Raw genomic sequence first — 21,313 nt, forward strand, 5'->3', positions numbered from 1 at the left:
GGCTTTATTTCATTTCTCTTTATGACTGAGTAATATTCCACTGTATATATGTACTATATCTTCTTTACCCATTCCTCTGTCGATGGACATTCAGATTGCTTCCAAGTTCTGTCTACTGCAAATAGTGCTGCAATGAACATCAGAGTGCAGGCATCCTTTCAAATTATGATTTTCTATGGATATATGCCCAGGAGTAGGATTGATGTAGGTTGCTCTATTTTTAGTTTTTTAAGGAATCTCCATACTTTTTTACATAGTCCGCCCAGCTCTTTAATATGTGGGGTGGGGAGGGTGCTTTGCAGTCAGACTACAATTTGAGGCTCAATGTTGCCACTTAACAATCTTAGGTAAATGGCTTAAGCCTCTGAGCCCCAATTTCTCTCTCAAAGAGTCTATCTTCCTTACATGACTATGGAAAGGACCAACTGAGCTAACGTGAGTGAAGCACTTGGCAGAAGTTAGGTGATGGCACCCCACTCTAGTACTCTTGCCTGGAAAATCCCATGAACGGAGGAGCCTGGTAGGCTGCAGCCCATGGGGTCGCTAAGAGTCGGACACGACTGAGCGACTTCACTTTCACTTTTCACTTTCATGCATTGGAGAAGGAGATGGCAACCCACTCCAGTGTTCTTGCCTAGAGAATCCCAGCCACGGCGGAGCCTGGTGGGGTCGCACAGAGTCGGACACGACTGAAGCGACTTAGCAGCAGTAGCAGCTTCTCCCTGGAAAGGAGGAAGGAAGACTGAGGTCTGAAATTATATTGGGGGAGGGGCATGTGGGTGGGACACAGGGAAGCCTGGGTTCTTTTTTAAAATGTCCTTTGCCAAAGCCAGTTCTTTTTTCCCCCTAGGGCCATCACTTCTTTGCTGGTTTTCCACTAAGTCTTATAAAGCATTTTATACTTAATGTCACAGTTGTCTTCTGGGGTGTGGCTTATTAAGGATTTTCAGTGGTCATGCTCTGTAATTACCTGGATGATGATGGTGGTAAGGAAGAGGAAGAAGATAGTGGTGGTGATGGTGGTGATGGTGATGGCAGGGTTTTTATTGTTTATTGAATTTATTATGAGCCAGGTATTGTTCTAAGTACTTTATTTACATTATCTAGTTTAATCCTCACAACAACCTGATAAATAGGCAGTCGTTCTCATTATCCCATTTTATACACAAGAAAAAGACAAATTCATGATTGCCCAAGTTCAACCCAGGCCCGAGATGTTGCTGGCTAGCTCCTGACCCTGCGGCTTGGCAGTAATCTCTTTGCCTTAAGAATGTAGCTGGAGGCTGAGCCCCCAGCCCTACCATATGCACTGGCCCACCCTTCTCTTTGCCGCTATTACCAGACTCAAGTCAACTCATCTCCCAGGGGTGGGGGCAGCTCCTGAGGGAGGAGGCACTCAAGCTAACAATCCTTAGGAAGAGCCCTCTATAGCCCAAACTCACCCTCCCAGTGGTTCTAAGATGACTTCTGGGGTAGAATTGGGTGTGCAGATGACAGGATGGTGAATTAAAGACCATTTGCTTGATTGACACCAGTTCCCTCGATGCAGAACCCCTCTGTTTTTTATTTGTCTGGTGATTCCTCCACTTCTGCCCCTTTTTCTCCCTCCCACACCCAAATGTGCCCCCTTCCTGGGACTGAGTCTGTGGCCCTGGGCTTTCCCTTTAACTCCAGCTCCAGCCTCCCTTCTCTGCAAACTGCCATCCGTCACGTCCAGCAAGCTCTTGGGCATGCCTTCTTGGCCACCTTATGATCCCCGAAAATGCCAAGCTCCTGCTCCCACCCCAGCTGGCCCAATGCTCCACTTCTCTCACTCCCCCACACCACGGACTTGCTCTGACCCGCTGCACCTCCCGCCCTGGCCTCTGGAACCCAGCACTTCTCCCTACTTCCCCTGTTACCTCTCATGCCTGAGCTACTACAGAAGCAGCCTCCCCACTTCACCATCTCCCCTGTGAGCCCACACCTCACTCCACTGCCAGCTGAATCTTCCAGAAACATTGTCTTCCCCAGATCAGAAACCACCCGTGCCGCCTTCAGCCTCAGTGCTGGATTAGCGGCTCTCTCCTGGCCTGCCTTGCTTCTCCTCCTGCCCCTGCACAAACCCTCCCCTCTTGGCATATTCAGTGTCCCCTCTATATCTTTGTCTATGTTTCCCTTCCTGCTCTTAGCACCCTCCTTCCTCTTCTCTACCTGACGAGCCGTGGGTGCAGTGCTCAGAAGTGAAGGCTTCGGAGTCAGAAAGACCTGGGTTTGAATCTGTCTGCACCACACACTAGAGAAGGCAATGGCACCCCACTCCAGTACTCTTGCCTGGAAAATCCCATGGACGGAGGAGCCTGGCAGGCTACAGTCCATGGGGTCGCTGGGAGTCAGACACGACTAAGTGAGTTCACTTTCACTTTTCACTTTCATGCGTTGGAGAAGGAAATGGCAACCCACTCCAGTATTTTTGCCTGGAGAATCCCAGGGATGGGGGAGCCTGGTGGGCTGCCGTCTATGGGGTCGCACAGAGTCGGACACGACTGAGAGACTTAGCAGCAGCAGCAGCACCACCACCACACACTAGCTCTTGGGGAATTAACCTCTCTGCCCCTCAATTTTTCCATCTGTAAAATGGGGCTACACCACCTCTCAAGGCAGTGTGAGATTCAGGCAAGATGATGATTGTAAAAAAAAAAAAATAAGTGCTTCATGCAGAGCCTGGCTCTACTTGGTGCTCTGCACACTGGAGTTGTGCTATTTTTCCTCGGATGCTTCACGTCCCGGTTCAGGTGCCTCCTCTGTCATGAAGCCCTCCCCGATCACTGTGACTGACTTTACAGCATCTCTGGGATGTACTATCCTATCATCTCTGTGGGGCTCTGCTAGTTGTGGGATCATAGGCAAGTCCCCTTGCCTTTGGTGCCTCAGGGCCTTCATTGTAAATTGTAAATTGGTCTTGAAAATAGTACTTGCCTTGTAGGCTTGTGGCAAGTGTTAGTGAGTAACTGTATGTGAAGCTCATGGCATATAGAAATTACCATAGAAATGTTAAGTAGTTTTATTTTTACTACAGTCCCATGGCATCTCCTTTTTGTAACCTTCCTGTCCGCTAATGAACTATAAGCGCCCCGAGTCAGGGACAGAGACTCCTACTTCCCTGGGGCCTCCCCAGCACGGGCAGGGAGTGGTGGGCCCCTGAGCCTCCTCCCCTGGGCCTTCCCAGTATCTTGCCACCTGGAAGCAACTACCCTGTCCATTGGGCTGGCTTCCCAGGTGATGCTAGTGTTAAGGAAGCCGCCTTCCAGTGTAAGAGACATGAGACCGGGTTCAATACCTGGGTTGGGAAGACCCCCAGTCCACTCCAGTATTCTTGCCTGGAGAATCCCCATGGACGGAGGAGCCTGGCAGGCTACAGTCCATGGGGTCCCAAAGAATCAGACACAACTGAAGTGACTTAGCATGCACACACTGAGACCTTCAAAGCTTCCTTAGTGCCAACATGCCAGATTCTGGATAGGATTGTACCTCACAGGGGATGTGACCTCCAGAGCCCCCTACCCTGCCCTTGAACGCCCTCTGTTTCTCCCAGGACTCTGCTTTCTAAGAATCTCCCCCCAGGACCCAGGAGAGGCCCTCTGCCCTCTCCTTCCCAAGCTGCTGTCCCTGACTCAGTGAGGGACCCTAGGGCAGAGTGCAGCTACAAGGAGCCGGAAGGTGGGATTACGGGCTGACATGGGCCAGGGGCTAGTGCTGGGTGTTTATTGCCAGTGCCATCGACCCGCACAGCTCGCTGTTTATCTGTCTTCCTGACACACCTAATTACCCAGGTTGCAGCTGCCAGAGCGTTTGCTCTTCCTAAATCACAGGCTCCCATCCCTCCTGTCGCCCAGGCCTCCAGGCCTCTGCCTGCAGAAGGCCTGCCATTGATTTTGCCGTTCCCATTTATGATCTACAAGGCTCTGCATCACTATTGCACATTTTACCTTAATTAGTTTATTCTTCGGGGCATCCCTGGTCAGCTCAGAAGCCAGGAGACTGGAAGGAGGGAAGAGGCTAACAGTACGTGTCACCCTAATGCCTCTGGCCACAAAGCCCAGCATCTGGCCCGATGTCAACACCCCAGGGCAGCAATTTGCACAGAACGGTGCTAGTTCTACAGGATGCTAAGAGGTGAGCTGCAAAAAGGGGTGCCATGGCTGAGTATGTTTGGGAAAGGCTGGCTTACGTGAAATTAAGCCTGTAATATACTGCTGCTGCTGCTAAGTCGCTTCAGTCGTGTCCAACTCTGTGCGACCCCATAGCCGGCAGCCCACCAGGCTCCCCCATCCCTGGTATTCTCCAGGCAAGAACACTGGAGTGGGTTGCCATTTCCTTCTCCGATGCATGAAAGTGAAAAGTGAAAGTGAAGCCGCTCAGTCATGTCCGACTCTGTGCGACCCCATAGACGGCAGCCCACCAGGCTCCCCCATCCCTGGGATTCTCCAGGCAAGAACACTGGAGTGGGTTGCCATTTCCTTCTCCAATGCATGAAAGTGAAAAGTGAAAGTGAAGCCGCTCAGTCGTGTCCGACTCTTCGCAACCCCATGGACTGCAGCTTACCAGGCTCCTCCGTCCATGGGATTTTCCAGGCAAGAGTACTGGAGTGGGTTGCCATTGCCTTCTCTGGTAATATATTGCAAGACTTTTCAAAGTTTTGATAGACTGATGTCCACTGAGAATCTCCAAGTTGGGGATGGAAGGTGCAGTCTTTCCTGAGCTCAGATAATCATGAAATCTTTTCTCCAGGCAGCTCACAGAGACCAGGTTCCACTAAGCACACTTTGGGAAATGTGGGCAGGAAGAATCAGGGGTAATTAGGCCAATAGAGGGGGATCGAGTCACCCTGGGCTCGTTTTTTTCCTCTTGCCTAGCTAAGGCAAGGACTCAGAGGTTTGAGAAAATTTTCCCACTGTATGCAGAGGTGCCCATCAGAGGTCTGCAGAGCCCCCACTGCTGAAGCTGCTTTCTCACCCATCCCAAGCTTTGGTTGAGTTTAATCTTGGTCAAATTTCAGGGGGAACTAGACAAGCTGAGGTGTAGTCTAAAGAGGCCCTGGTTTGACAGAGAAGGGCAAGGGTTGCTCGCTATTGTGAAGGCTGGGCATCCAGAAGCTGCAGAACCATCCTTGGAGGCCCCCCAGGCATTAGAAGGCGATGACAAGGCTGCCACTTGCCTGGGGAACAGCCGTGAGGATGGCAGTCCACAGTTCCTCTCCCACAGTCCTGAAACCCAGAATGCTCTGAAAGCCTCAAGTGCTTTTTTTAAGTTTGTGGGAAAGTGAATTGATAGCAAAACCTGTCCTGAGCTGATGTGAGCTATTTATGAGCTTTATTTATCCCACTTGGTGTGATATTCATATATTTCACTGCAGAAATATTAATGTGTTTAATTACAGGGTGCTGCCCTGGTTCCTGCTGGGGGTGTTATATAATAAACAGGGTGTGCATTGTGTTACCTTTCTGAAATGTGAAAGGGAAAATAATCTAAGTTTCTAAACATATCTGTTCCCCAGGGATTGCGACAAGGGCCTAGAGACCCAGGTGGTGCAGAGCAGCCAGGGGCCGCAGAGTTTTCCCCTGCAGTTCCTGCAGCCATGCTGGGAGTGTGGAGGCCAGCTGTTACCCCCAACTCTCAGATGAGGAAACCAAGGCCCTAAGAGAATAAAGAACTGGCTAGGACAAATGGGAATCAGAGCTGGACGTGGGCTTGGGCAGAGTCCACACCTGCGCTTCTGTCCTGATCGGGCTCCTCAGGAGCCCCAGTGAGCACCCACCCCCAGCCACGGCAGCTCTGGCAGACCCCCAGGAACCCCATTGGGCCTCCAGCAGCCACAGCAGCTCTGGCAAACCCTGGCTTCAGCTCCTCAGCCCAGGTCTCCCCCACCACCCACAGACACCTACAGGACTCCTGGACCTGCCTCCCGTTCCACTCGGGAAGGGCCTTCCCCTTCATGGGGACCAGTTTCTGCACGCCCGGGAGGGTCAGGCCAGGTGGCATGGCTCTGTCCCTGGGCCAGCTCCCCAGAGTCTGGCAAGTGTCCCTGAGGTCAAGTCCAGGCCCTACAGAGAATGCACCTTCCCCTGTGGGTCCTCATGGTCTTAGGAGGGCCCCATGTGAGGCCACTCAGAGGGCAGCCTCTGTCCCCGCCAGTCAGAGCCCCCTAAGGACCCTTCCATAAACAGCCCTCACTGGAACACGCTCACACTCATGCACTCACCCCCTTGCTGTCATGCTCATTCTCACACTCAATCTAACACTTACACTCACTCATTTATACTCACACTCTTATTCTCATACACCCACTTACTCCTGCTTATTCCTACACACTTTCACACACTCTCACACATTCTCACACTCTCAGCGCACCCCTGCAGTGCTGGGCTGAAGTCCCTGAAGCACCTCAGAGGGTCTCCCGTCTATGAAACCAGAATAGTCATTTCTATCGAGGACCACCCCCAACTCTGGGGGTGTGCTGTGCTCAGCCTCTAACCGGAGTTATCTCATTTATCCCTCTAATTAAAGTGGAATGTAGTTATTATTGTTAACCCATTTCCAAATAAGGAAACTGAAGCTCAAATTGCCCACAGTCAACAACTAAAACCTGGAAGAGTCTCTGTAAAACCAAGCCTGAGACTCAGGCCAGTTTACTCAAAACCCCAAGTTTTAGCTGCTGCATCACCTGCTCCCCTCAGTCTGAGCCCGTTGCCTCTCCACTAACCCTCGCCCCATGAGTGCTGACCCCACTGCCATCCAGGTTTCTCGGGCTGTTGGTGATACCCCTGTCAGAGCTCAACTTCCAGCCCTGCCCTCCATCTGGACTTCGAGACCCACCCACTGACCAGGACCATTTCTTCTGAGACCCACATCAGGCCCTATGATTCAGCAGAGCATGCAGGGAGCAGCTCCTGGAGAAAGACATTCTTGGTTGAGTCTGGATGTGAAATACTGGCGATCCGAGGATGTCCCTCCTGGTGCCGCAGAAGTGCGGTGCAGACCATGAGACACTACTATTGAGGCTCAGCTCTGACACACAGTAGCGGTCACACTTCTTCCAAAGTTCCTGAGGCCTGGGCTGGCCATCTTCATAAGCTTCAGCATCTTCTCTCAGTTGAGATTAACTGGGTGTCCCCAGGAGAGGGGTCACCACTGCCTGAGGGCTGTGAGGAGCATTCACCGTGCAGCAGGTGACCCATCCACCTGGGGCAGGCACCCCACCAACCACCAGCCCTCTCTTCCCTCCTCTCTCCAGGGGTGGCCACATACACAGACAAGTTGTTCAAGTTCCGCAATAACCGCTGGGAAGACATCCTGAGTGACGAGGTCAATGTGGCCCGCGGTGTGGCCAGCCTCTTTGCCGGGCGCTCTGTGGCCTGCGTGGACAGAAAGGTGAGTCCAGGGGTACATGGGGGCCTGGGGAGAAGGGAGGACACAGCAGCGTGATGGCCGGGAGGGGACCCCCAGCAGACATCCCCAGACAGAGCACAGCTCCCAAGGGCAGAGCTCAAGGCCCCTCCCATGGGGCCTTGCACATAGTAGGTGCTAACATACTTTCACATCCTTTCTCCCCTGAGGCCCTCACGGCAACCAGGGGCTGTCATCATTGTGTCTACTGCACAGAGCAGGGCACTGAGCCCCAGCGTGGACCTGCCTGAGGACCCAAAATGGGTCGGTGGTGTGGCTCAGACACGAATCAGAATCTGTCAGCTCTTAACCTTGTGTTCGTTCATTCAACTCAACTCATTTATGAAGTGCCAACTATGTGCCAGGCGTTGAGCCATCAGGCCCCCTCCCCCATAAATATTTATGGAACAAATGACGGCACAGCAGAGGGGCTCATGAGTGGGTGAGTGGAGGGTTGCCTGAATGTACAAGTACCTTAGTTAATCCAAAGCACCATCGAAACTTTCCTGCCCTGCTGGTCCACCCGGCACACAGGTGCTCAACTCAAAGTGTAGAGGAGAAAGGCCGAGCGAGGAGGGAAGAAGCAGCTGCAACCATCCATCCTGTGAGGGGGCCCCGCCCAGGAATCCCAGCCAACCCAGCCAGAGCCAGAGCGTGGCGTGGCGGTGATTTATCCCTCCTGTCACCTGCTCCCCTGCCGCCCCTCCTTGGCTTTTACAAAACATCATCACTAAATCAGGGACCCAGCTGCTGCCCAGCTTCCAGGGGAGCGTCTCTGGCCCCCATTCTGGGAGCAGGGGCGAGGGGGCCAACTCGTTCAGGATTTGAGATGGCACCAAGGGGATGGGGATTCAGAGTGAATCTTCACAGCAGGGGCCTCCAGGCCTTGGGAAAAGGCAGGTGCCAGGTATAAATATTTATTTCTTAACAAGCTGGTGCTGGGAAGAGCAGCCAAGCTGGGCTGTGAAGCCACATTTAGCCCTGACCTGAATCTGTGCCACCTGGACTCCCGCCTGAAGGGAGGAAACGGGGAGGAGGCTCCATGAGAGCCCCAGGGAGTGGGGAGGATCTGGAGGACGGGGGGCGCCAGGCCTGGCCTCTGAGAGGCCTGTTCCATCTCCTCCTGGCTTCCAGTCTCCTTAGCCCCTTCAGGACCAGGGCGCCCCACACCCAGCTAAGGTGGGAACCTTCTTAGCACCGGTAGGAGGGTCTGAAGGTTAATCACAGAGAGACGCCCTCTGTCCTAACAAGGTCACCTACACATCCACGCACTTAACCACAGGACAGAGGCGCCATGTGAAGTGCAAAAAGAAAAAAGGGGAAAAAAAAGACACTTTGGCATGAAGCACAGTAGGCAGGCACTTAGCGGTTCGCTCACTCCCTACTCAGACCCAGCCTCAGGGAACTAGAAAGTGCCCCCACGGTCTGTCTGCCATCAGAAGAGGGGCTACTGTCTGTGTTCAGCCACCACCTTGGCAACCCCCGAGGCCAGAGAACTGTGGAGAGGTCAAGGCCAGTGTGGAAGCTGAGAGACAGCGATGCAGTGTGGTGCGGGAAAACACAAGAGCAATCGTAAAAATAGGAATATAATATAAACATAACAAAACACTAATAATAATAGCTATTATGCTTATTAAACTAGCCCGTGCCAAGCTCTGTGCTAAGTGATTTCCATTCACCATCTTACAGAATTTTCAAATAAGCCAATGAGGTAAATGCTGTCATTATCCCCACTTTATAGATAAGGAAACTAAGGCTTCTAGCACTTAAGCAACTTGACCTTGTCACCATATATCAAGTGACAGGCAAAGCTAGAAATTGAGTCCTGCCTAGCTGAAAATAATCAGACACCTTTTTACCTCCCTGCTACCCTGCCTTTGAGTAAACCTGTACCAAATACACATTTCTAACCTCAGGTTCTATTACAGCCTTTGACCTACTCCTCCCTCAGCCCCACAGCCCCTAGCTGGGGCCTGTTAGTGTACCTGATTGGTGGTCTCTGGACCAGCAGCATTATTAGCGTTGTTAGAAATGCAGATTCTTAGGCCCCACCCTCCAGACCTACCCATCAGAACCACTGGGGGTGGGGCCCAGCAGCCTGGGTTTCAACTAGGCCCAAAGGTGACTCTGATGTATGTATGCTAAGCTTGGGAGCTTTGCACCAGGTAAAAGCCTCAACCTCTACAGTGTGCTGTCCTCGCCCTCTCCCCTCGCAGCCCTCATCCGCTCTCTGCCCCTAACCTGGAACACCACTGCCCTTCGTCTTCAGCTGCCTCATCACTCATCCACCTTTCTGGATCCAGCCCAAAGCCGATCTCTTACAAGAAGCGTTCCCTGATCGATAATGATTATGCCTCATGTTTATATAGCATTTTTATCTTTTCAAAGTCCTTTCACATGCGTTGTCTCATTTCATCTTCTCAACGACCCTGCCAGCAAGCAGGGGGGCTATGATTCCCATGTAAGAGAGGTGCAGCCAAAGTGGGTGAGGAACCTGCCCAAGGACGTAGAGCCAGTTAGGAGCAGAGCTTGAACTAGGATCCAGACTGACAGCCCTAGACCAGTGGTTCCTGAAACAGCTGCACCAGCTTTACCTGGGAACTTGTTAGAAATGCAGATTTGAGGGCGCCCTCCAGACCCCCTGAACCAGAAATTCTGGGGATAGGACCCAGCATCCAGGTTGTTTTCACAACCACTCCCCCCACCACCGCCCCCCGCCTGCTGCCAGTTGATTCTGAGGTAGACTAAAGGATGGGTCCCACTGCCCTGGACCCAAAGCTGCAGAAACATCTTCCTTCCCCTGGAATCGGCTCCCCCACCCACAATTACTGTGGTCAACTTCACATGTGAATTTCTGCAGTCTTCTATAACTGTAACACATCTACAATTTTTCTGTTTTGTCAACACAATACACTGATGTAAGGAACTAGGTATAACCGCATTTTATAAATATCCTGATTTCTAGCAGAGTGCATTTCAGTTCATTTGGGCTTAATTGCCCATTTGTCGATGAGATTGCTAACAGCTGGTAGGGTCAGGCAGTGTCACGGTAAAGGTGCACTTTCCCCTTTGGCCCCATCCATTCACTCTTCATCCAGTCATTCCACACACATACACCAAGCTCCTGGGGTGGGCAAGAATCTTCCAAAGTTCTCCCTAACCACAAATGATGTTGTAAAGCAGTGCAACTCAGACTTCAGTTTTGCATAGGGATCATGTGGGGATCTTGAGAAAATGCAGATTCTGATTCGGCAGGTCTGGGCTGGAGCCTGAGAGTCCGTATTTCTAACATGCTTCCAGGTGACACTGATGCTGTTGGCCCAGGGACCGTTTTGAGTAACAAGACTTGTAAGGCACAGATTCCCAGGTAGCAGGCTAGAGACCCAGAGAACCAGAAATGAAGAGGCATAAGAGTCTTTCTGGAACAGCTTTGCCACCTCCTCCAGTTTCCTCCCCCGACATACCACACCTTGCATTTTATATTCTGGGAACATTGAACAGACTGTTTGTGGCTTCCCAACATACGATATACATCACTCTTTGTCTCATCTCTGCCTGGAAGGTTCTTTCCCCTCCACTTCACCTGGCCGAGACTCCTCTTAGAAAACCTTTTCTGAACTTTCTATGGCCAGGTGCCCTTCCTCTGTGTACCCGGGAAACCCTGTACCCACTCTTAATCAGACCTGCAATTGCTGACACGTCTGATTCCCCCAGGAGAACCTGAGCACCTTCCTTGCTTCACCCACCTGTTAGCCCCAGGTGGCTCTTAATCAACTTCCCCGAATAAAATGGTTCCAAAGGGATAAAGTGACCAGTTAGGTGAGAGAGGGCTCTCATGGGACCACTGGGGAAGGAATAAAATAAGCAAAGAAGGCTGAAAAGAGGGCAGTGACAGAGCACGCTGTGCTGTCTTAAATTCAGCTGTTTCTCCCAGGTTGTTTTGTGCTCATGGCTTCCTTTGTTGTTGTTGTTTTTAATTTTATTTTTTATTTAAGTATAGTTGATTTACAATGTTTTGTTAGTTTCAGGATACAGCAAAGTGATTCATCTATACATACATATATATATATTCGATTCTTTTCTCTTACAGGTTGTTACAAAATATTGAGTATAGTCCCCAGTGCTATACAGTAGCTTGTCAGCTTCCTTAAAGCCAGACTATAAGCAACCTAAGGACAAAGACTTTGTCTGAAGTACATTTATAACCCAGGACCTTGCACATCGTTGGAGCTCAAGAAATATGTACTGTCTGATTAATTGGAGGGAAATGCTGCAAGGGATAAGAGGAAAGCTAGAAAACTGATTGAGAAATTGTGTGGCTCTCTTGGGGGAAAGAAAGCATCCATTGAAGAAATAACACCATTATAATAACAGGCAGGAAAGAATCTTTCATCAGCCATGTTTTGGACTAGAGAGGAGAATGACTACAGTAACAAGGAACTGATGCCCAGGGCTTCTCCTGGATGCAAAGGGGAAATATATGTATATATTTGAGACACTGTTATAAAGGCAGAAGCAATATACAATTTCTTTCTGGTACAGGAAAAGCAAGGGGGTAGAAGTGGGAAGGAGGAGCCTGGCGTGGCTGAACCTCTTGTACCATCCAAATTAAGGAGTGAAGAAGTATGGGGTGGGGATGGGGGAGGGAGATGGCTCAGGAATTTGCTTGTCATCTTGGCTGGAGCAAGCTTGAATGGGAGAGAGAGAGACTGAGAATAATGGGAATTGGTAGATCAATCAATCAGCAAATATTTATTGAGCAGCTACCCTGGCTGGCAGCTGGAGAGAGCTCAGCTGGAGGGAGGCACATTAGAAAATTGTCTATAAAAAGGTGGTTGTGGGGGAGAGGGAGGGATGTTCTTCTGGAACGGGAGAGAAGGGGGAGCGCTGTACTGTAGGACTCTGGGGGCATCCCACACTTCGTAACCTCTGTGAAAAAGCACCTCTGGAGCTGTGTCGTGCAAAGTCACGCATGCCAGACCCCAGGAGCAGAGCCCGAACCCCAAGAAAGAGCTATGGTCCTGTGAGTGGAGGGGGGATCTGCTTCCAGGCCCCCAGATGGTCCTGCTCACTGACCCTCCTTCCCTTCCTGCTCAGGGCTCCGGACGCTACTCCATCTACATCGCCAACTATGCCTACGGTAATGTGGGCCCTGATGCCCTCATCGAAATGGACCCCGAGGCCAGTGACCTCTCCCGGGGCATTCTGGCTCTCAGAGACGTGGCAGCTGAGGCTGGAGTCAGCAAATACACAGGTAGGCAGAGTGGAACGGTGAGGGGGGGGGCGGGCTGTGAGCTGGAGGGGCTGGGGGCTGGGGCTAGGCTTCAGGCCCTGCAAGGCTGAGTCTAATTCATCAGAGACCACAGGACAGGGTGGGTCCATGTCCCTGGGGAGGGAGGGTGAAGGTTTTATCCTATCCCACCACCCAGAGACAGCTTCCTCCAAGGCCGCCTCTCCAGATGATGGGACATCTGGTGGGGTGGGCTTTGGCGGGCACAGTGGGTGACGTCGGACATAACCCAGAAGATCACCGCATCTTTCTCTCCTTGGAACCCCTTATCCTATTCCCTACTGTAACCCAAGCAATGGGTGAACAGGTTCTGTAGGAGAAAACTGACAAATCACAGAGGCCAAGATTTAAAGCATTTTTTATTGCCAAACAGCAGACGAAATTATTTACTTACACATAAGCAGCCAGGAATTGAGTGCTAAATCCCTAAGCTTCAGCTGGGTCCCGTCTCAGCTAACTGAGCTCAAAGAATTGTGTTCTTATTCCCAAACCTCTCCAGCACTTTTTTTGTTTTTTAAGGCACGCTCCCCCCACATCTTTCAGGATGAGGGACCTATTGTCAGAGTCTCTGACAGGGAGATCTTTCTAGGGAAGGCTGTTTTTCTAATTCCAGCACGGCTGCTGACTAAACTCTGATAATCTGCCAATAGACTGCTGATGGCAAAGCAATCTAGTTCCTGTTTAGGATGCCAAAAATCAGGAAGCCAGGGCTGTACACAACTTCTCACGTGTACTCTGGCCTCATTGACACCCTACCTGCACCTTGAATGTAGAAATTCTCTGAGCGGTTGACCTTCCTGATACGTCCGTCCCAAGTGGCACTACAGAATTCCAAGTGGCAGCCTACCTGGTTCCAAATGTGGGGGGCTGGAAGGATCCTTGAAGGGTCATTTGGGCCACTACCCTGCCTTCAGCCACCTGGGTGGTGGCAAAATCTCAAAGTCCTCCCCAGAAAGGGTTGTCACAACCTCCCCTGAGTTTACGATGCCTTTCTCTAGCCAGCCCTCCACCTCAGTCAAAGGGGGAGATTGATGTTAACCTGTCTGACAAAGTTTGTGGGAACAAATGACTAGACAATAAAATAGTTTACACAGCTCAAGCCCCATGAAAGTGTGCGAGAGCTCTGCATGGGAGCGAGCAGCAAAGAGGCTGTGTCAGTAATAAACCATGTTTTCCTGGGAAAAGGAATAAACATGCAGGAGCTTCAGCCTCAACTTGTACAGTCAATTTTTCTGAATAGTCCCCAGTTCTGTGCACTGGGCTGGCTTGGCAATTAAGCGCCTTGATCTGCAGGAGAAGGAGGGTGGGCTGGGGAGATGAAGCACTTGAAAATGATGAGCTGGAAAGGAGGCAAGGTCTGGGAGTGAGGGCTGTACACAGAATCAAAGAATTCAGAAGGTTGCAGCAGGGTATGAGCATGAGGGGACATTGTTCACGCTGGGGGGCTGGCAGGGGGGTTGGCAGAACCAGGGGTGGGGAAGGAGGGCTGGCAGAACCAGGGATGTCTCCAAGATGAGACAGCTAAGGAGCACGGGTGGGGATGGGGGCACCGAGCAGCTGTGCCAGGCTGTGCTGGAAGGACCGGACAGCTCAAGGAAGGGACAGCAGTTTCTGTGGAGCGTGCAGGCAGGCCGGGGCAGCTGGCATGCCCAGAGGACACGTTAGAGCAGCTCTGCAGATTTCCAAGAGCCATTTGGCTGACAAGAACCTATTTGGCCCACCAAGTTACTATTCTGTCTGCCCGCCTTCCCCAGCCCACCCTTTCCCGGCTCGCCAAGCCCCCCAACACTACCCTGCAGCCCCCATAGTCACTCAGTTCACGACACATGGACATCTCGCTGGAAAACTAGCCCAGATGCCCCCTCAGGAATGGACCCCAAAGGTAAGGGCCACCACCAGAGCCCGGCCTGATTGCCAAGGCTCTGGCATATGGCCAAGGCTCAGCTCCAGGAGGGTGCCCTGGGGCCTGGGAGAGATGTAGACAGTGAGGAGCAGGCCCTGAACAGGCTGGGAGGGAAGCAAGCCTCGGCCAGCTAAGCAGTCAGAGAGCTGCAAGTCCCTGGAGCCAAGGCACACAACACCCATCTGCCGGAAGGACCACAGAGAACCGCCCTTTTGCAAAAGAACAAATCGAGGTCCAGAGAGGAGAAAGGACTTGCCCAAGGTCACACAGGAGGTTTGCAGAAACACTAGCGCTTAGAGCCCCAGCCGCTGATGCCTAAAGTACCAGAATCAGCTGACCTTTCAAACGACCTCCTGCTTGAGAATCCTGCTCCAGCCTGCAAGTGGAGGGGCTGGTGAAGAAGGAAGAGGCTCACCCACCAAAAACGCAGCCCTGGGGATTGGCCCTGCGGACTTTAATTGCGGTTCCCGGTTTTTCTGACTGAAACAGCTGCCTGGCCTGGGCTGCTTAGGGAAGCAGGGAGGTTGGCCCGGGCATCCCGGGATGCAGGGCGGGCAATGGCGAAGCCCACACCGGGCTGTCGGGCTCCGCGGGAGGGGGAGGGGAGACGTCCTCTCCAGACTCCGGATTCCGCCGCCGGCCGCCGCTCTGCTGGGTCACAGTGCCATCTAGCGGCCAGCGCGCCCACTCTCGGGGGACTCGAGGGTCCCTAGAGGGTGGTGCAGCCTGAGCTTCCCGTGCAGAGTTGAGCAGTGGGAAGACCACTCCCTGGTGGTTCCTGGTTCTCCTAGCCCCGGCTTCCCCAGCTGCCCGCAGCCTCTTGTAGCCTGAACTGCCCTGCATGGGAATCCTAAGAACTAGTTCTCCCCATGGCCGAGGGCCTGTCAGGAACTCGAGGGGAGCAAGAGTTTTGCAACCACGTCTATGGCCCCCACAATGATCTCAGACACGTCCCCAGGCCTCTCTGGGCACCTTAAATTAGCCCTCTAGCAGAGCTGCTAAGTAACCAGGGTCTGGAGCCAGAGTGCTGGGTGCAGATCTTGTTTCCACCATGTCCTCCTGCCCAGGCAATAGAGAGCAACTTATTAACCTCTCTGGGAGTCAGTTTTCTTGCCTGCAAAATGGGAATATTAAAAGAGGTAAACATAGGGCATGCCTGGCACAGGGCCTGGCACACAGACAGTACCTGCGAGTGTGGCGGACATCTACACCCTCCTCTGAGGTTCTGACAGAGGGATGCTGGTCATTTCCTGGGTGTAGGGAGCACAGCCATGTGCTTATTTGCTTAGCTGTGTCCAACTCTTTGGGACCCCATGGGCTGTAACCTGCCAGGCTCCTCTGTCCAGGGGATTCTCCAGGCAAGAATACTGGAGTGGGTTGCCATGCCCTCCTCCAGGGATCTTCCCAACCCATGGATCGAACCCAGGTCTCCCGCATTGCAGGTGAATTCTTTACTATCTGAACACAGGGGGAAGAACGAAGCAAGCAGGACCAGCCTCTGCCCTGGAGATACTCTCCACGTGTCCCCCGGCGTGTCCTCCAAGGCACAGGGGTGGACATCTTTAGCCCTATTCCCACTGGAATCCATTTATTTCCCTTTTTCTCTCTGGACCCTGCCTCTCCCTAGCCGCTACTTCCTCCCAGGATCTCTGCAATTTGGCCTCACCCTTCTAGGGAGCATCTGTCCAGGCTGCAAGCCTTAAAGAAGCCTTAAAAGAAATTTGGAAAGAAAATGAAGGTGGATTTACGATGTTGGGTGGAGCGTTGTGCTGTTGGCTGGGAGCAGTGTAGAACAAAGCAGCAGGCAGATCTGATTTATAGAAAGTCATTATTGGAGGAGACAGAGATGCCTAAAGCCCAGCTGAGGCCTTCTGGCAGATCCCCACCAGCCAGCTCCAGAGAAGGGGCAGTAGCCTGGGGACCTCGGAGCCTCCCAAGTTCCCAGGCGAGTGCTAACCTTTCAGTGGGAGTGCAGCCAAATGTGTCAGCTGGGGACAGGCAAGGCTAGAGTGACAGACTCTTCAGCCAGGGCCTGGGACCCCCAGGGAGAGCAACCACAGGCCTGCCAGGGGTACCCAAAGCCCCAGCCAACACAGAGTGTCAGATGCATTAGATGATTGACAAAAAAGGACATCGTTTTTCATTTAAAGCAAGCACAAATGTATTACAGAATACAAATGCAATCTTGCTATGCATTTTCTTCAGCTAAAACAACTGAGTTTTTTTTTTTAATGTCAAGCTTATTATGGCTGGCCATTCTGGGGCCTTATCAGGAGTACAGACCCCTCTTCTACAGAGAGGGAACTCGAGTAGAAATGTTTGAGAGCGCCCTGTGGGGAGAGAGTGGCTCTGGAGTCACCCAGGCATGGGTTTCAGCTATGACCCATTGCCCCCTAGCTGAGATTACACCTCTGTGAGCTTTGGTTTCCTCACCTAGAAAATGGTGAGGTGAGGTGAATCGTACACAAAACCTAGGACCCAGGACTGAACCACAGAGCATCTCTTCCTGCCCCTCCTTTTCCTGCCCTCTCTTCTGAAATAGCTTCTTCCAGCCCCTTCCCTGCCTGGGGACAGGGCAGGGGGACACACAGAAAAGAAGGACTTCCCTCCTGCACCCACCAGGCGCCCGAGGTTTGAACATCCCCACCCAGCCGCCAAGTGATGGAGGCTGTCCTGCTGCCCCTCCCCACCCCCTCAATCTTCTGCAGGGACAGGCTGGAGGGATTAGGGACGAGTGGGAATATCCTTGTCTAACACCCTCCATACTGGCACACTCGGAACCCTGCCCAGCGCCCGGACAGCTCTCACAGGGTCGGGGGGAGCAACACCAGCACCAACACAGTATTATTGTGTTAGAAGCTTCAGGAAATTTGGGCTGTTACCATCCTGCCCTTCTCACACTCCCTTCTCCAACACACACACACTGTTCATCCCTCCACCCCTTCATGTTTCACTGCTTTGCTACTCTTTTAATATCTTGGACGTTCTTGGCAGCCTGCAGGGCTTAGCATCCACTGGAATCATTAATCAGCAGAATAATCCCACAGGTCCAAGTGCCCTGTCTGACAGCCTCACTGCAGAGCCTCCGTGGTGCGGACTGTGAATGGGCCCAGGAATCCACTCCCAGCCACATTTATCCTGGGGTCCAGCTTGGAGGATGCCCTGAAAAGTAGAGCTGGAAGGAGCCTTGGAGACCTTCTCACCCCACCCCCACACCATTTCACAGTGAGGGAGACCAAGGCCTGGAGGGCACACTCCCCAAGTTCCTGCCACTCCAGGCAGTCCCTGGAGGCTCTTGCTTAGCACAGCGAATCCCCTGCCTCTTCATCCTGGCCCCTCTGCTGTACTGTTTGGGGTGGTACAGCAGCATGCCCCCAACTTCCTACAACCCCTCTTTCCCTTCCCTACCCTCAACCATGAGGGCTGCCCTCATGTGGTTTGAGAGATGGATTGTTGTTGTTCAGTCGCCCAGTCTTGTCCGACTCTTTGCAACCCCGTGGACTGCAGCATGCCAGGCCTCCCTGTACCTCACCATCTCCTAGAGTTTGCCCAAGTTCACGTCCATTGAGGCGGTGATGCCATCCAGCCATCTCATCCTCTAACGCCCTCTGCACCTAAATTGGAGTTGGGTCTGCAATCTCCCAAGTGTACGGTTCAGAGGTTTAGGGGTGCAGTTCTTAAGGGTGAGCAAGGCTTGCCCCGTGGGCTCAGACCCACTGAGCTGATCATCAGGGGGGTGCCAGAAACCGACCAGAGAAAGAAGGGGCCATAGGGAAGCATTTTCCCCTCTGACCCTCTCTCCCACCCAGTCTGATGGGCAGAGTGAGAAGCCTTCAGGGAGGGGTGGGGAGGGAGCAGCATTCATACTCAGCAGCAGAACAAGGAGGTCTTTGAAGCTTGAGAGTGTTGGCAAAATAAAGGGATATTATTCTCCCAGCAAGTGGGAAATAGTGGCACTAATGAGTCTGTGGCACTTGACGTTTTCCAAGGTACCTTCCAAATACCAGCTCACTTAATACTTATGACAGCCCAAGAAGGGGTTATTATTATCAGTCTCGAGTTATAGATGAGAAGCCAGATGCCTGGAAAGGTTCAGTGACATGCCCAAGGTCACACAACTCGAACTTCCTGACCACCCTACCCCCATCTTTCCCGCCACCAATGCGCCTCTCTAGCCCCAACTGCGGAGCTGCGTGCCCCCAAGAGAATATTCTGGCCTCAAGTATAAAAGAATTAATTGATGTGAAGTGGAGTTTAACTCCCTATTGGGACATCATTTTCCAAGGCTGAATAAAGATGTTCCTAACTGCCCTGGGGTAGTCCCATAGGGTATATGCTAAACCTCAGGGCCACGAAACAGGGTGGGTGTGACAGAGAAGACGGGAAAAGTCAGGGAAAGAGTTACAGGAGAGGGCAAGGTCTAGGCAAAAGATACTTGCTGAACAACGGGCCTCTGTCATTGACCGGGCATGGAGTGGGAGAGTCAGGCTACACTTAAGATGCATGGATTTTATTGGTCTGAAGAGCCCTTACACGATTGACCTGGGGGTAGAGTTCCCCTTTCAGCCTCAGAGAGGGGTGCAGGTACCTGGCTGCCCCTGCTTCAGATCCCCTTTGACCCTCCACCCTATGTCTGCTACAGCTGGTGCCCAAGAGCCCTGCTCCCCGACTGTCAACTCACCTGCTCACCAACTGTGTGGTGAACTTGCCAAGAAGGAGTTGTGGGTAACATCTCTGTTATGGTCCAGTTGCCATGGCAATAAATTGTCACTAATTAGTAGTGTGGTTACCATGGCAATTTTCTAGTAATTACAGGTTACAAATGGTGCAAGGCTTCAACCCAACCCAATTAGTTAATTAGAAAGATTTAGAAATTTGTCCAAGAGGGAAATAACCTGCTTTGGAGAAAATGAAGGGAATGTGTCACAGCTTGGGTGTCAGAGGCAGAAATTGGAGGATGCTGGAGCAGGGGAAGAAGGATGGAGTTGCAGGGCAGCAAGTCCTGGAGCCCCACCTGGAATTGTTGGGGGTCCAGACAAGATGGAGGATTTCTCACCGAAGCCTGCTCCTGGGCTGGAGTCTGGCAAGACAAGGGCAGGACCAGCAACCACTTAGTGGCAACTCCTTGAATGGGCAGAAGATGTGCCCAAGTGGTAGCCCAGCACTCTCCTTGCTGACTTAGGAAAAGAAAAGCATCTGAAAGCCCCATGCATTGCTCTCCTAATGAAAATGCCTGGCCTGTGCAACTTGGATGACTCTCCCCGGAAGCATTGTGGATTCAGGGGCTCTGTTTTCATGAGGCTTGGGCTCTCCTTGAGAGTTAATTAGATTACCTGGGAGGAATCCGGAGGCACAAGGCCCAGAATGTGTTAACAAGGAGCCCTACAATGACCATAGCAATGCCATTTGCCCCAGTCTGTTCCCCTGCCCCCAAAGCTGGTCCCTGGTGGTCAGGCTGCACAGGTAAGAAAGGTCCCATGGTTTCCCCCAAGGACAGATCTCAGAGAAGAGAAGGGCCTGGGGACCAAGAGAATCTCCATCCCAAATTCAGTTCAGTTCAGTCACTCAGTCGTGTCTGACTCTTTGCGGCCCCATGGACTGCAGCACGCCAGCCTTCCCTGGCCATCACCAACTCCTGGAGCTTACTCAAACTCATGTCCATCAAGTCGGTGATGCATCCAACCATCTCATCCTCTGTCGTCCCTTTCTCCTCCCGCCTTCCATCTTTCCTAGCATCAGGGTCTTTTCAAATGAGTCAGTTCTAAACATCATCCATAGTGGAAACCTCTGCCTTGTCTGGAGGTGGGCTAATGAGGGGGCTCGGCTCAGTATCACTCAAGTCCACTGAGCTTTCATTTATTTTTTTTAAAAAATCACATTCTTCTGAGTGCCCTACCAAACTGCTGTTATTGTACTGAACAGCCCTTCAGAGCGGCACTTTCCAAACTTTCCCATGCACATAAACCACCTGGGGATCCTGTTAGAATGCAGGTCCTGATTGGGTGAGTAGGCACCTGAGATTTGGCATCTCTGACAAGCTCACAGGTGACACACCTACAACTGGTCCATGGACCTGACTCTGAGCAGCAAGGTTGTAGTGTTCACAGAGATCTTCCACATCATTTGATCCTCTTAGTTTTCTCACCTCATTTGATCCTCTCAAAAGGCCTGAAAGAGAAAAGGCAGGTCACACTATCTGCATTTTATAGATGAGAATACTGAGGCTAACCAGGTAACATGAATTGCCCAAGGTCAAAAAAGCCAAGCTGGGACTAGAACCCACGTCCTGGACGTGGTCTAGCTATTTCCTGCCCTGAACTCGGGGTGGGAGTGGGACAGAGGGAAGGCTTTCAGGGCTTTATTTGAAACTCATTGGTTGGAGGTGGTTTGTTCAAGACATCTTAAGATTGGACTTGGTGACATGTCCACATTGATCTTGGGCACTTCAAACCCTAACACAGAGCTGGTTTTCTTTCTTTTTTTCCTTAAAAAATATACACCTTATTGGATTTTTTCCTTTCAAACTGCAGAAGCAATTCTTGTTGCAATAAGCCAAACAATACAGACATTCCCCAAAAAAGGCAGCCAGTGTGAATAGCTCAGGGTGTGGCCTTCCCCACTTTTCCCAAAACTCAAGAACAAGTTTGCACAAACATATATTCAGGAATATCATTTGTTTTCCTTTTAAAAAATAA

General features: G+C 51.8%; 1 protein-coding gene across 4 annotated transcripts in view; it reads left to right on the top strand.

The window, feature by feature from the left end:
• CRTAC1 (cartilage acidic protein 1) overlaps positions 1 to 21,313 on the top strand; it is a 167,170-nt gene that overhangs the window by 102,067 nt on the left and 43,790 nt on the right. For all 4 annotated transcript variants that reach the window (XM_081549493.1, XM_081549509.1, XM_081549501.1 and 1 more), the window contains exons 4-5: positions 7,274 to 7,410; positions 12,523 to 12,679. In XM_081549493.1, the coding sequence (XP_081405619.1) occupies positions 7,274 to 7,410; positions 12,523 to 12,679 (294 nt within the window). The remainder of the gene's footprint in view (positions 1 to 7,273; positions 7,411 to 12,522; positions 12,680 to 21,313) is intronic.

This window comes from Giraffa tippelskirchi, chromosome 2 (assembly GCF_054371585.1).
Source record: "Giraffa tippelskirchi isolate mGirTip1 chromosome 2, T2T-mGirTip1v1.2.pri, whole genome shotgun sequence".
Lineage (NCBI taxonomy): Eukaryota > Metazoa > Chordata > Mammalia > Artiodactyla > Giraffidae > Giraffa > Giraffa tippelskirchi.